Below are 11,958 nucleotides of genomic sequence, written 5' to 3'. Positions count from 1 at the left end.
GCACACCTGGGACGTGTTGAACTCGTTCACCGAGCACACATGGATCTTGGAGACGGATCGGTCTGGTGGGCGTCTCTGGTGGTGGTGGAATTGCTCAAAGTATTTGGCAAACCTGAGTCTCCTGGGACTGGATGCGTATCCCTTCCCTTGCTTCCAGGAGGCATTCCCAAAGGCAATCACCACTTCGGTCTCCTTTGGTGCCTGGTCGATGACTTGCTTGCACATCTCGTGGACGGTGCGCTGTCGCTTGCTGTGGAGATCGAGTCGCTTGAATCGCCGTCGCCGGGTCAGGCTGAAGTACAGCTGTTTCTCCAGCATGTCTCCATCGAACACATGGCGAATGTATTGCAGGAATGAAGCCAACCCAGGGATCTTGGGACTTGGTGTGGTGCTCATCCATTTCTGCAGACCAAGGATCTTGTGGGTGCTCTGGATCCATTTGGTCGCTTGGGTGGTGCCAGTTCGATGCTGGTACTCCTTGTTGGAGAACGACACGATCTTCTCGTTGGCACGCTGTGCCTTGGTCACCTTGACACCGTCTTGCTCCTGGATGGATGGTTGACCGGGTGCCCGAATGACAGCGGTGAAGATCGATCCCACACCAGGGTCGATCCCGATCCATGTGGTCCGAGAGTCGTCAATGGGACCGACCCTGGTCTGGATCTTCTTCTTGGGAGTGAGCTTGGGTGTCTTGTCGTCCTTGTCCACGGTTTCTGGCTTGACATCAGGATCCTTCTTCAGGATCTTGTATCTGAGCGTGGTGATCGAGCACCCGACCCCATCGGTGGTGATCTCGCAGCCAAAGAGCTGCTTCCCCTTCTCCCTGGCACCAAAGAGTCTCGACTCCAGCTTGAAGTTGGTCTGCCAGAAGATCTCTTGTTTTGTGGTGTCGTTGACCTTGGTCCTCAGGTCGTCCCACTTGAGCCCAGTGCCAGTCTGGTATCCAAGGATCTCCCACAATGCTTTGGTGTCCAGCTTGACATACTTGGCTCTGGCATCGCAGAGCGGGACCAAGGTGCACTGTGCTCGAGGGATGTTGTGTCGCTTCTTGGTCTGGGCAAGCCGGTCGGCCAGTCGCTTGATCCGCTTCGTGTTGACAGCGATCTGCTTGTCCACCTCCTCGTGCTGGGTCTGGAGTGCGTTGTGCTTGTCAGGCAGCCTTCGTTCGATGGCGCGACACATCTCTTCGTTCAGTCGCTCGCGCTCTCCTTTCAGATCATCAGTCACCCTCGCGAGCCTGGGAATGATCATCTTCTGAAAGACCACCATGAAGAGGGCCTCCTTCAGGCGGGTCAGCCGAGAGACCTCACTGGCCAATACTGGTACGACCTTGTACAGGTCTTGGTGGCTTTCGTACCGAAACTCATACAACTGGTCGGCATGGTGGGCGAAGGATTTCCTCAGATCAACGAGGAGTGTCTTGGAGAGGGGATTCTCCATCAGCTTGACACAATCATCGACGTGTGTATGCCGTTTCCCATCCTTGGGAGCAACCAGGGCCAGATTGCAGAATCGACGGAGGAGAGACCAGTAACGATCGAGAACGTGGGTCTCACAGTTGACTGCATAGGTCTTGACAGCCAAACCAAGGACCTGTGACCCAGTACCCTTTGGGAGGGACACTGGAGGCAGGATACACGACTTTCCCCATGCACGTCGATACAGGTCATATGTGTCGAGGAGATGCCTGTCATCTTCTGGGGTGTTTGTCCTGACACCCACTGTTCCGGTATGCACCATGTTGAAACACTTTCGAACAAACGAGGGGTCTTTCGACGACACAGTGGGGAGGGTGATGCCCTCGTCCAAGCACCGCCTGAGATGCAGCTCCAGGAGACGAGATGCTTCGAACTGCACGTGTGTCATGGCCCGGACGGTCTCCTCGATCTTGTCGTGCAAGGCATCGTTCTTGATGATGGCATCGAGAGTGCACTTGATGATTGAGTACTCGGCCTTGACTTGCTCGTTGGGGCCACAGTCAGGCAAGGTAGAGCTCCAGAGTGGGTTCTTCTTGGTACACAATGAACTGTTGCTTCTGGCATGACCCTCTTCCCCGCACGTGGCACATACAGGGACCTTGGGTGCGGGCATCTCGACCACGAGGGCTGGGAAGGCAGTGTCCTCGCTGGGCTCGTCTGGAGGGGGTGCTTGGCTGACCATTTCAGCGACCGAGGCAGAGCCAGAGGCAGGGCTGCTGTCGACTCTGGCTGTGCACTTCTTGGTGAAGGGTCTGACATGGTTGGTCAATCCACAGGAGGGGCATGATTTGATGACGGGCTTCTTGGCCACAGGAGAGTCACTGGGTGATCCTGGGTCGGGGTCGGGGGTGCCTTTCTCTTGGGAGCCATCTGGCGAGAAAATAGCGACGATGGCTGGTTCTGCCCTTGGGGAAGAAAAATTCTCCTCAAAACCAGCGCATTTTGGGCTGGCAGAGATACTGCACAGTGGCGTCCTTGATTCAGATCCAGAAACGCATCGCTCGCTCAATCAGTCGTGGGAAGACATCTTGTCAAGGTGAGTCTTGCCTGATAGCCAAACGATCATGTCATCTCGCTGACACACAGCCACGCTTGACTAGGTTTCCAACCAGAGAGATTCAGATGGTGGTGGTTCTTGTCCGCAATCGGAGTGGAGCTTCCAACAATGATACAATTGGTCATTCCTCCACACCAATTGCCCACCACCACCGTCAATCGGCTCAAGGTGATACCAAATGCCGTCAACCGACCATGGCTGGATTCCAACTTTTGCTGCGTCACATACAACGTGACTTTCAGGTGACCGAGATGAGCAGCCGCGAGGGGCCGGAAAAAAATTGATAGTGGGAGTTGCCCAGCCACGCCGTGCTGCGATTGGCTGGCCGCCCTGCCAGGTGGAGCCAATCAGCGCACGGAGTCGGGCGAGGAGCGAGGGCGTCTCGGCCGGCTCTCGCAACGGGCGAGACGCCCTCGCTCCTCGCTGTTTCCGTCGCCTTCCATTCCGCCTGACCGCTCGCTCGGCTGATCCACTCACCGTTGTCTGCTTCTTGGGTCCGCTCATCATCGCCAGCCCCCTTCTCTGCGTCGTCCGTCCATCTCCAGCGCCGATTCCCATCCACACCAAACCAGCGCCATGACCCGTGAGTACCCAGTCGCTTTCGCACACCCCAATACGGCGGTGCGACTGTCTCGATCGGCAGCGTCGTGCTTGGTTGAGCCAGGTCCCCGGGGCTCGATCGCTTTGGAGGATGCTTTGGAGGATGCTCTGGAGGATGCTCTGGAGGATGCTCCCGCTTGGCACCCATGGCCTCACCACCCAGAGCCCACAGCCCAAACCCATCTAACCCCCGTTGGCTTTGCTTCCCCCTCCCACACAATTCCTCTCTTCCGGCACCGTCACGGTTCGCACACATATACCATCGCTTTGACTGGGTCGTCGCTTGGCCGGACCGAATGGGCTCATTCCAGGCGGAAACCAGCGGAACGAAGCCCGAGCCAAGGCCGCCAAGATTGCAAACGAACGGACCAAGGGCCAGCGCGCCGATGGCCTCACCCCCGCTCAGCGAAAGGAACAGTAAGTCTGTGCTCTTCATTGTGCCCTGTGTTTTCCGGCCCTGCCCCTCGCTCCTGGTCATCGGGTTCGTCCACAGCTTGCCCATCGACCAGGAACCTCCTTGGAATTGCTATCGCCAATGCATCTGTCGTGCTTTGCTGACCTGCTCTCCCTCTCCCTCTCCCGCTTCCTCTCCCCTTGCCCAATCCGGTGTCGCGAATGTGTGCTCTTGTTGTCTCGCTTGCAATCGAAAGCGATGCCAAAATCATGAGGGAGAAGCAGGCGGCCAAGGCTGCCAAGGAAGGTGGCGCCGATCCAACCAGCTCTAAGAAGTGAGCGGCATCAGTCCGCTCATCCTCCCATACCAACTGGCAACTGTGGGCTGCCCACAAGAACAAGACGAGTCTGGAGGAGCTTGTCGATTGGGAGGGATGGAGGGAAAGGACGTGCCAAGTCGAGAGGAGAACGTGAAGAACAAAAGCAAAAGGAACAGCAGTTGTGAACCGGTAGCACGATCCCGCCGCCCCCCTCCCTCCCTGCCCTTCCCAGACGAAACCTTCATTCGTCGGGAGGAGGGTGTCAATGGTGAATGGTATGCCGGCCGATGAATCTGGGGGACGGGGCTGAGAGCTTGCTTAGCTCCGATGCCCATCAAGGACATCAAAGATGCAACGTGTATTTTCAACTCTATCAATGAAAAAAAAAAGATTCTTCGTGATCAACAATCTGTGCCCATCTCCATCTCCAAATTCCGACTCGATTACAAATACTCGGATACGGATCGATCGGCTTGGTGGGGCAGACGGGCTGCGGCCAAAATGCATGGCGTTGCTCGCTGTTTTGGATGATCTATGCAAACGCATGTCACCTCGACGGAGCCAAACCTGTCTTGGCTTCAGTTCTCGCCCGCACTCTCCCTCGCCGCGGTCGCAATTCGGCCGAGCAAACGTCCCAGACTCCATCGTCCCTCGGCTCCACATCCTGCCGCTCGCGTTGCTCTTGTCTTACTGATTCTCTCCAACCCCAGCGTCTCTTTGCTTTCATGTATGTCCCTCTGCCGCCAATGTTCAAATTTGAAGTATGTGACTTGTTTGCATCTCGCGCAACGGGTTTGCGGGAAGAGGATCTCGGGGACACATGGCATCCAGCGGGTGTCAATGGATCTCACCCGCGTGGTCTGGGCGGCTTCTTCCAGATACCATGTGATGTGGGGCCTCGTTCCGATCAACCCCCCCAGGCTCCAACAGCCGGCAATCGGTCACGGAGCGTGTGGGCTCCATCCTCCTGGTCGCACCCAGCCAGCCGAGGATCGCTCTCTGTGGGTGTGCGGCGATTGCTGCTTCGGCCCGTCGGATGCCCACGCAAAGACTGCTGTTGTCTCCGATGATCACCACGGCCGGCTTTGCAGGGCCTCATAACAGCATTGGCGCCGCTTGGGCTCGAGGCCATGGGCAATATACTCGCCGCTGCTGCCGGTGCTGGCGTCGTTCATGGCTGTGACGATCGATCTTGCAAAGAGGATTCGGCCTGATCCCGGCTTTCGTCGCCCTGGCCGCTCAGGGCCTGTGTGTAGTAGCCGACCCAGTAGTAAGCCGCGAGCAGATGGGACAGCGCCTGCTTGGACTTGGGGCCAGAGACAGTGTCAGGAATGCCACTCGTGCGGAGGGCGGTGGCAAGCGATGGTGCAATCGACGAGATCGAAAGGGCGCCGGGCTCCAAGGCCTCCGAATCCATAGCGGCAGGGATATCCTCGGCTTGCAGTCCACACGAAGAGCAGGGGGCATCTGCTGCCGAGCCCTCGGTCGCAGATGCGTGCTGGTCCAACGGAGTTTCATGTGCTGTTGCGGATCCATGCGATTTGGAGAGCCCCGGCGAGGCCAGATGCGGCACTTCGTTGTGCTCCTCGGACAGCTCGCCCTCGGACAGCTCCCCATCTTCTTCGTCCTCGTTTCTGTCCTCGTTCCATTCGTCGCGCAGGTCGGCGGACTCGGCCTTGGCTCTCTTGGGTTCTTGCGCCGCAGAACCTGCAGGTCGACCAGCAAGGGATACAAATCAGCCTGCGTGGAAGCGCACTGCTTGAGGACGCTCATCGTTCCTGAAGAATGGGACACATACTCTGAGGAGAGCCCGAATCGGCCTTGCGCTTCAGATGTGGATCCGTGTCGGCATCAGGACTGATCTGGAGGCTGTGGTGTTTCTGGAGGTTTGGAGATTGGTGGGCGTGTTTCAACAGCAAAGAAAGTCACGGCGAGAATATCAGTGCGTGCAGCCCAGAGCGGCCTCGGGTCGTGCGGGATAATGCCATCGGCGAGGATATTGCTCCCGAGGTATACGGCATCGGCGAGGATGTCTCATCGACACTCAACAGCAGCGTTACAGATTTCATATCTGTGACCATGTCGCATGGGCTGCTGTACCTTGTACGCCAGAAGTGCCAGATCCCAAGCTCGGATCAGAGACGAGTCGTCCCACTGCAGGGAGGTGAGGCGAGAGAATAGTCACAGTCAGAGAGGGTGGAGATAGCCGGCACTAGAACGGACATGCCGAATTCAGGCGCTTGGCTACAGATGCCCGAGCAAGACAGCGCGCGGTGTGGCCTACATCCTCAGGGTTGTGCATGAGGTTGGATCCGGTCGGTCTGGCCAAGGAAAGATGATCTGTCCCAAGCAGGATGATCTGTCCCAAGCAGGATGATCCGTCCAAAGCAGATGATCCCGAGCCCTGGATCGGTGGCAAAGGCGAAACGACCTCCGCCGCCGGATCGAGCCGCCGGATCGAGCCAGCGGTGCTCTCGGCGTGCTCTCGGTCGCTCTCGGCTGTCCTCGGCCGCCCTCGCTCCTCGCTCCTGCCCATATCGCGCCCTTGTCGTTTCCGCTTCCCGCCAGGCTCTCTGCACCGATCTATCCTCCACAACGCATCATCGCAGCGCATCATCGCAGCGCATCACCGCAACGCATCGCTGCAACGCATCACCATCGCAGTCGGTGCTCTGTCCATATACCGCCCCAAATTCCTTCCCGATCGATCGGCGCCCCCTCCATCTACACAGCCCAGCCAGTCCCGCGCCGAGCCTCCTCTCTCTGATCCCTCGCTCTGGCCCAGTTCCACCCTCGATCGATATTTCAAATCACCTTGAGATCTCGATCGGCTGTCCCACATCCTTCCGTGTATATCTCTCTTGGCCGCCGCTCTCGTCATTGAGCCTTCTCCACCCTCCTTCGTCTGCGGTCTCCGCATCTCTATTTTTTCCTTCCGGGGAGACCCAGCACAGCTTGCGCTCTCCGTCCCTGCCACCGAGACATCCCTCGGCTCCCACTACTCTCGGCGTCATCTGTTACCGTTCAGGACTTGAGCAGATCTCGCCGGTCCGATTGACCTCCATCTTCGTCAATGAAGATCACAAAGATCCCTCCAAAGAGGCTGGCCACCGCTCCGCCATGGGTGGTCGCTCTCTCGGATCAGCTCGTGAGCTGTCCGCAGGACGACCTGCCGACCCTCATCCACAGCCTGCCTGAATGGTCGCATCCAAAGGGCGACATGTTCCACTGGATCCCGGTCCTCAACCGCTTCGACCTGGTCCTCGAGGCCATCACAAAGCCCATCGACTCCACCCCGGCCTCGTCTGCGTCCATCCTGGATTCCGAGCTTGCGCCCGAGTCTGTGCCAATCATCACCAGCATCTTGCACTTTACCAAGCTGCTCTGGGAAAACTGCACCAACCGCAATCTGTATAATTCCTACGAGCATCTCATCAAGTTGCTGGGCACCCGAAACATCGTCGTCCTCGAGTCGGTCCTGGCCCTGCTCATCCGCTCGGCACAGAGAATCAGCTCCCAGCGCAGTCTCAAAACCATTCTCACATCCGCCCACGAGGCCGTTGTGCTCCTCGCTCAGCGCTGGCCCTCGCTGCGTGCCGGCACGGCGTTCGCTGATATTGCTTCGCCCGACTTTGTGCCCTCGGCCGATCTCTTTTCGCTCTCGTTCCAGTACTATCAATTGGCCGATCCAAAGCCAACTTTGGCCGTGGCCTCTGCCGATGCTCGCCCATCCGCCACCCAACCTGATGCCGTCTCGGCCGTTGGTCCAGCTGCTCCCCCCACCTCTTCCGCTGGCATTGCTGCTGACGCTGGACCCGCGGTGGCAGCTTCCGCGGCCGCTCTGTTCGAACATCGGCCCATCATTGCCGCACCGCCGGCCCTGAAGGATGCCCCGGTCAGCATCTTCGTCCCGGATCTCCGGCTGGCCGGCGCCTCCGACACCGAGATCCTCGCCAGCCTGGTCTCCCAGCACAAGATCCCGCTCGAGCACCAGTTTCCGCTCTTCCATCGCATTCGTACCATCTGGGGCCTGCAGTCCGCAGCGACGCGAGTGAAGATGCTGGAGCTGCGTCTGTTGGCCCTCGCGATATTCGGTAAGTCGCCGGCTGCGATGCACTTGCCCGTGTCTGTTTCTCTGGCTTCTTCGCCGTCGCACCCCCGCCTCGCTCTGTGCTGCGCCGTTAATACTTGGGCGTGTTCCTTGAGGGGCACGGTCATCCATCTCTTTCCTGTTCGTCGCGCAACTCATGCCATTGCCCACTGCTTGTCTCTCTTCTCTCACAACAGCCAACCTGACCAACGAAGAGGCCATCCAGACCAAGATCCTGCTCTACGAGCCCGATCTCATTACTCAGCTTGCAGCGCTCCTGAAGAGCGACTCGTTCGTTGGCAAGGTACTGCTCTCTCTGATCGCAGATGGTGCACGTCGAGCCGCTTCGATGGCGCGGTTTCTAACGCCTCTTCCTCCCCGTTGCCCTGCGCTGGCCATCATGGAATACGATAGCCGCTCCAGTGTGCGGCCATGCACGCCCTCGATGGCCTTGCCCGCCATCGAGCCAAGATGAACGAGGTGCTCGCTGCCCTCAATGCCTCCGCAAACCACGGCATCCTCATGTCTCTCGTCAAGAAGATCACCACTGGTCACACCGATGGTGCGCACGTCTCGTGCTGAGGACACTCGCATGGCCATGAAATGCGCTCGTTCTGAGCTTCGACTTTGATCCGCGACCGTACTAACTGTCGGCTTTCCCTTTCTCTCCCTCTCTCCCTCTCGGCTCAAGATCAAAGCCCGTCCCGCGAACTCGCTGATGCGGTACTGTCGCTGGTGACCCATGTGTCCACCACCCAGACCGGCGGCAATCTGATGATCAGCGGCGGCTTGATCCAGGCCCTCACCGATGTCCTGAGCATCACAGATCCCGGCCGCGTTAAGGTGAGAATGCAAACTGATGGTCGATCGGAGTGTAAAGCCCCCCTCCCGTCCCCGTCCAGAAGCGTGCATCCTCAGCGACTAACGCCATCCACACTACATTCCGTTGCAACCTCCTCGGTTGTCACGATCGACGTTGGTGCTCCCTCTCATCACTTCGGCGACGTCGACGGAATGGATTGGGCCTATTTGACACATACAGTATATCTCCCGATGCATCACGCTCCTGGATAACTTGATCTACGGATTCACGTCGGCCTTCTCGGCCTTCTCGGGCAACAACGGCTTGGCGCTGTTGGTTCAACGACTCAAAGTATGTATCGCAATGCTGGCTGTGAGTCCGTCTGATGACGGATATATTCCGTGGATCCGTGCATCTAGCTGAATGAATGCCGCGTTCTCATGTCTGCCGCAATCATTGCATGTCCTCCATGGCTCCGTCGTGGCCGGCCGTGTGGCAACAGGACGAAGTCGAGCACTACTGGATCCTCTCGGAAAACAGCATGCAGCCATACGAGATCCCGCACGAAGGCGCCGTCCTCATCAGGGCCCTCTTCAAGTTTGTCCTGCACATGATGCAAACCGCCGGCACCGCAGACAACATGCGCAGCTTGATCGATTCATCGCTCCCGTCGTCGATCTTGAAGGTTTACAAGAAATCCAATATGTACGGTGCCGGCATTTTTGGCCTTGGTGAGTATTATTCCCGGCCCATCCGGCCTGTCCGGCATCAGGATCCAACCTGGGTTGCTATACCGCCCCACGATGAGGCTCCGTTGATTGGGACCTGTGGTTGCCGGCCCACACTCCATGTACTAATGTAAAGCTTGGCTCACCCACAGCTGTCAACATCATGGCGACCTTCATTCACAACGAGCCGACAAGCTTGGCGATTCTCCAAGAGTCCAAGCTGCCGGAGGAGTTCTTGGCGGCCCTCAGCGGTCCCTTTCCCGTCTCTGCCGAGGTACAATCCCGCATGTCCGTCCTTGAGCCACGTTGGGCTCGGTCTGTCCTTGCTGCTCAGGACACCGCTCCTGGCGAGAGCGCTCGCTGCCATCCTGGGCCTCCCTGTGACCTGCTTGCTAAATAGCTGCACACCTCCCGTTCAGGTGTTTTCGGCCCTCCCAAATGCCTTTGGCGCCATCTGCCTGAACCAGGTCGGGTTGGACGGATTTATGGCAGCCAAACCCGTGCCCAAGTTCCTGTCGCTCTTTACGGCCGAAGAGAACCTCAAAAGCCTGCAGGACAACGACGTTCCCAATCTTGTTGGAAACGCTCTGGACGAGCTGGTGCGCCACCATCCGTCGCTCAAGTCCGACGTCATCACCGCGATCGTCCAGACGCTGCAAGCGATTGTGGACATGGGCAAGGTTGTCCAACCCGACGAAGTCGCGATGGTGTTCCTCAATACGGCCTCGAACACGGTCGCAGCCGACATTTCGACTTTGAGCCACGATGGATCCTCTGCGGCGCGCAACGAGCCCAGAATTCTGCAATTTTTCGACATCTATACCAGGGTACGTCGCTGCTCCCTACCTCAGCAGCTCGCATCAGAGAAGCTGCGGTCATTTTATAATATACCCGCACGGCCGCCCGTGTCGCTGTCTCGGTTGGCATGCGCCTGGGCTCTGCGGCTCTGCAATCTGGACTCGCCACGCTCCGCACTACTCACACACGATTCTGTCACCCACCGTAGGTCATGGAGGGCTTCTTCCAAAACCCGGCTCATTCCAAAGACTTTATCAAGCTTGGTGGCATGGAGCCTCTGCTGGCAATCACGGCGCTTCCTGGCGTTCCCCACGACTTTCCGTCGTCACCATCGTCGTACTCGATGAGCTTTTTGCTCAGGGCTCTGATTGAAGCCGATCACCAGGTCGTCATTGGCCATATCACGGCTGAGCTCAAGCGCCTGCTCGCGGAGGCCGAGGAGCTAATGAACGCCAGAGGCGATAGTGTGGTCATGCAGTACATTGACATCGAAGGTGTGTTGATAGTCGGTGATCCTGAGTCGTTTGTGGTACTGGATCGGCTGCTCCCTCCCTTTCCAAGCTGTCGTCATCAGTGCGTCCCCGAGTGCGAGTCAGGCTCACTAATGTACCACTCTTCGAGCAGACGCCGCCAAGCTGCAAAGCGGAAACCGGCTCTTTCGTGCTCTCGCCGCCATCAACGGATACACCCGGCTGCTTTCGGACATATGGTTTAGCCACAGCCTCTCGGTTACGCGCGGCATCATCATGATCTTGCAGGCGTTTGGCGAGAAGGACGACACGCTGCTGTCTTCGCTCGGCCAGCTCCAGCGTGCCTGTGGCTTCGAGAACATGTGTCTCAAGAGCTCTGTCCCAGACGCATGGTACAACCCAAAGAAGAACCCAGCCCAGAAGACTGTGTCGACGGCTCTGAGCTCCTTGGGACGGAGCACTGCCTCGTCCTCGTTTGATGCGCTAGACACCGTTCTGGCCTCCGGGATGGGCGACCGCATCGTCCCCATTGACTCGGACATTGCCACTGGCGGCACAAGCACACCTATGGCGACAGACCCGTCTCCGCTCGACAAGCACAAGCTGGTCAATGTCAAGGCTTGGAAGTATTTGCTGACCGAAATTCAGAGTGTCCTCGGCGTCACCTTCCAGTCCGTGGTCAAGGCCCTTTCGGCCCGGCGCAATATCGATGCTGCCCAGCGTCTCGCGGCCCATCAGCTCGTTGAGGCTATCGCCAAGATCTTGATTGATCACTTGAGATGGGAACGCCCTGGTACGTTGCATACCAGCCTCCGTGTGCTCACAGGAATCAGGCAGAGGGCATCACCACTCCTGATGTGCAGGATGATTGCGCCACCGCCTATACATTCCGCCCGAAACTCTGCAGGGTGGCCTCGTGACGTCGGATTGTTGTTCTAATGCCGGCCTTTTTCTGCGCTCTCTCTCGCTCGCTCTTGCTCAGCTCATGGCGGCGGCGCCATGAGGAACGAATATCTGACCAACGGCGTAGTATTTATCATAGCCCTTGTATCAGACGGTATGCTTCATGTGATTTGCATGGTGGCGTTGGATCCTGTGTCGCTGCTGCCCCGAGTACCAATGCTATTATCGCAGCCCATGTCTTGCATGTGCCGAGAGACAGACGCGTGCCCGCTGAGGCTGTCGCTCCTGTAGTCCTTGCCTACTCACTGACATCCTGTGC

The 11,958-nt window shown here is 58.1% G+C and overlaps 5 protein-coding genes across 5 annotated transcripts; 4 read left to right on the top strand and 1 right to left on the bottom strand.

Moving 5' to 3' along the window:
* The first annotated feature begins 322 nt into the window (after positions 1-322).
* Positions 323-1,476, top strand: BJ171DRAFT_515702 (uncharacterized protein). The gene has a single exon (XM_053111974.1). It carries the CDS (start codon positions 575-577, stop codon positions 1,256-1,258), a length of 684 nt encoding a protein of 227 aa, XP_052964190.1. The 5' UTR covers positions 323-574; the 3' UTR covers positions 1,259-1,476.
* Positions 1,477-3,017: 1,541 nt separating this feature from the next.
* BJ171DRAFT_191274 (uncharacterized protein) lies at positions 3,018-4,021 on the top strand. The gene is made up of 3 exons (XM_053106176.1): positions 3,018-3,118; positions 3,447-3,552; positions 3,786-4,021. Exons 1-3 carry the CDS (start codon positions 3,112-3,114, stop codon positions 3,865-3,867), a joined length of 195 nt encoding a protein of 64 aa, XP_052964189.1. The 5' UTR covers positions 3,018-3,111; the 3' UTR covers positions 3,868-4,021.
* Positions 4,022-4,124: 103 nt separating this feature from the next.
* On the top strand, positions 4,125-4,984 carry BJ171DRAFT_191298 (uncharacterized protein). Its single transcript, XM_053106177.1, has one exon. The coding sequence runs from the start codon at positions 4,383-4,385 to the stop codon at positions 4,947-4,949; it is 567 nt and encodes a 188-aa protein (XP_052964188.1). The 5' UTR covers positions 4,125-4,382; the 3' UTR covers positions 4,950-4,984.
* A 35-nt stretch (positions 4,985-5,019) lies between these two features.
* BJ171DRAFT_584526 (uncharacterized protein) lies at positions 5,020-6,150 on the bottom strand (the record flags this gene model as incomplete). Its single annotated transcript, XM_053114308.1, has 4 exons — positions 5,020-5,555; positions 5,647-5,728; positions 5,949-6,002; positions 6,133-6,150. The coding sequence occupies 4 exons, from the start codon at positions 6,148-6,150 to the stop codon at positions 5,020-5,022; spliced, it is 690 nt and encodes a 229-aa protein (XP_052964187.1).
* Positions 6,151-6,921: 771 nt separating this feature from the next.
* On the top strand, positions 6,922-8,772 carry BJ171DRAFT_461717 (uncharacterized protein; the record flags this gene model as incomplete). The annotated part of the gene is made up of 5 exons (XM_053108487.1): positions 6,922-7,608; positions 7,819-7,942; positions 8,136-8,242; positions 8,353-8,500; positions 8,630-8,772. Coding segments are annotated over 5 exons (1,209 nt in total), but the record flags the coding sequence as incomplete, so codon positions are not given.
* Positions 8,773-11,958: the final 3,186 nt, after the last annotated feature.

This window comes from Polychytrium aggregatum (genome assembly GCF_025602895.1).
Source record: "Polychytrium aggregatum strain JEL109 chromosome Unknown BJ171scaffold_34, whole genome shotgun sequence".
Taxonomy (NCBI): domain Eukaryota; kingdom Fungi; phylum Chytridiomycota; class Chytridiomycetes; order Polychytriales; genus Polychytrium; species Polychytrium aggregatum.
This window is presented reverse-complemented; position numbering and strand designations above follow the sequence as displayed.

Bases quoted from the DNA above. Each gene is read 5' to 3' on its own strand.
- BJ171DRAFT_515702 (XM_053111974.1), top strand. From the start codon at position 575: ATGACAGCGGTGAAGATCGATCCCACACCAGGGTCGATCCCGATCCAT.
- BJ171DRAFT_191274 (XM_053106176.1), top strand. The intron at 3,553-3,785 runs GTAAGTCTGTGC...TGCAATCGAAAG, and splicing joins CCCGCTCAGCGAAAGGAACA to CGATGCCAAAATCATGAGGG.
- BJ171DRAFT_191298 (XM_053106177.1), top strand. From the start codon at position 4,383: ATGCAAACGCATGTCACCTCGACGGAGCCAAACCTGTCTTGGCTTCAG.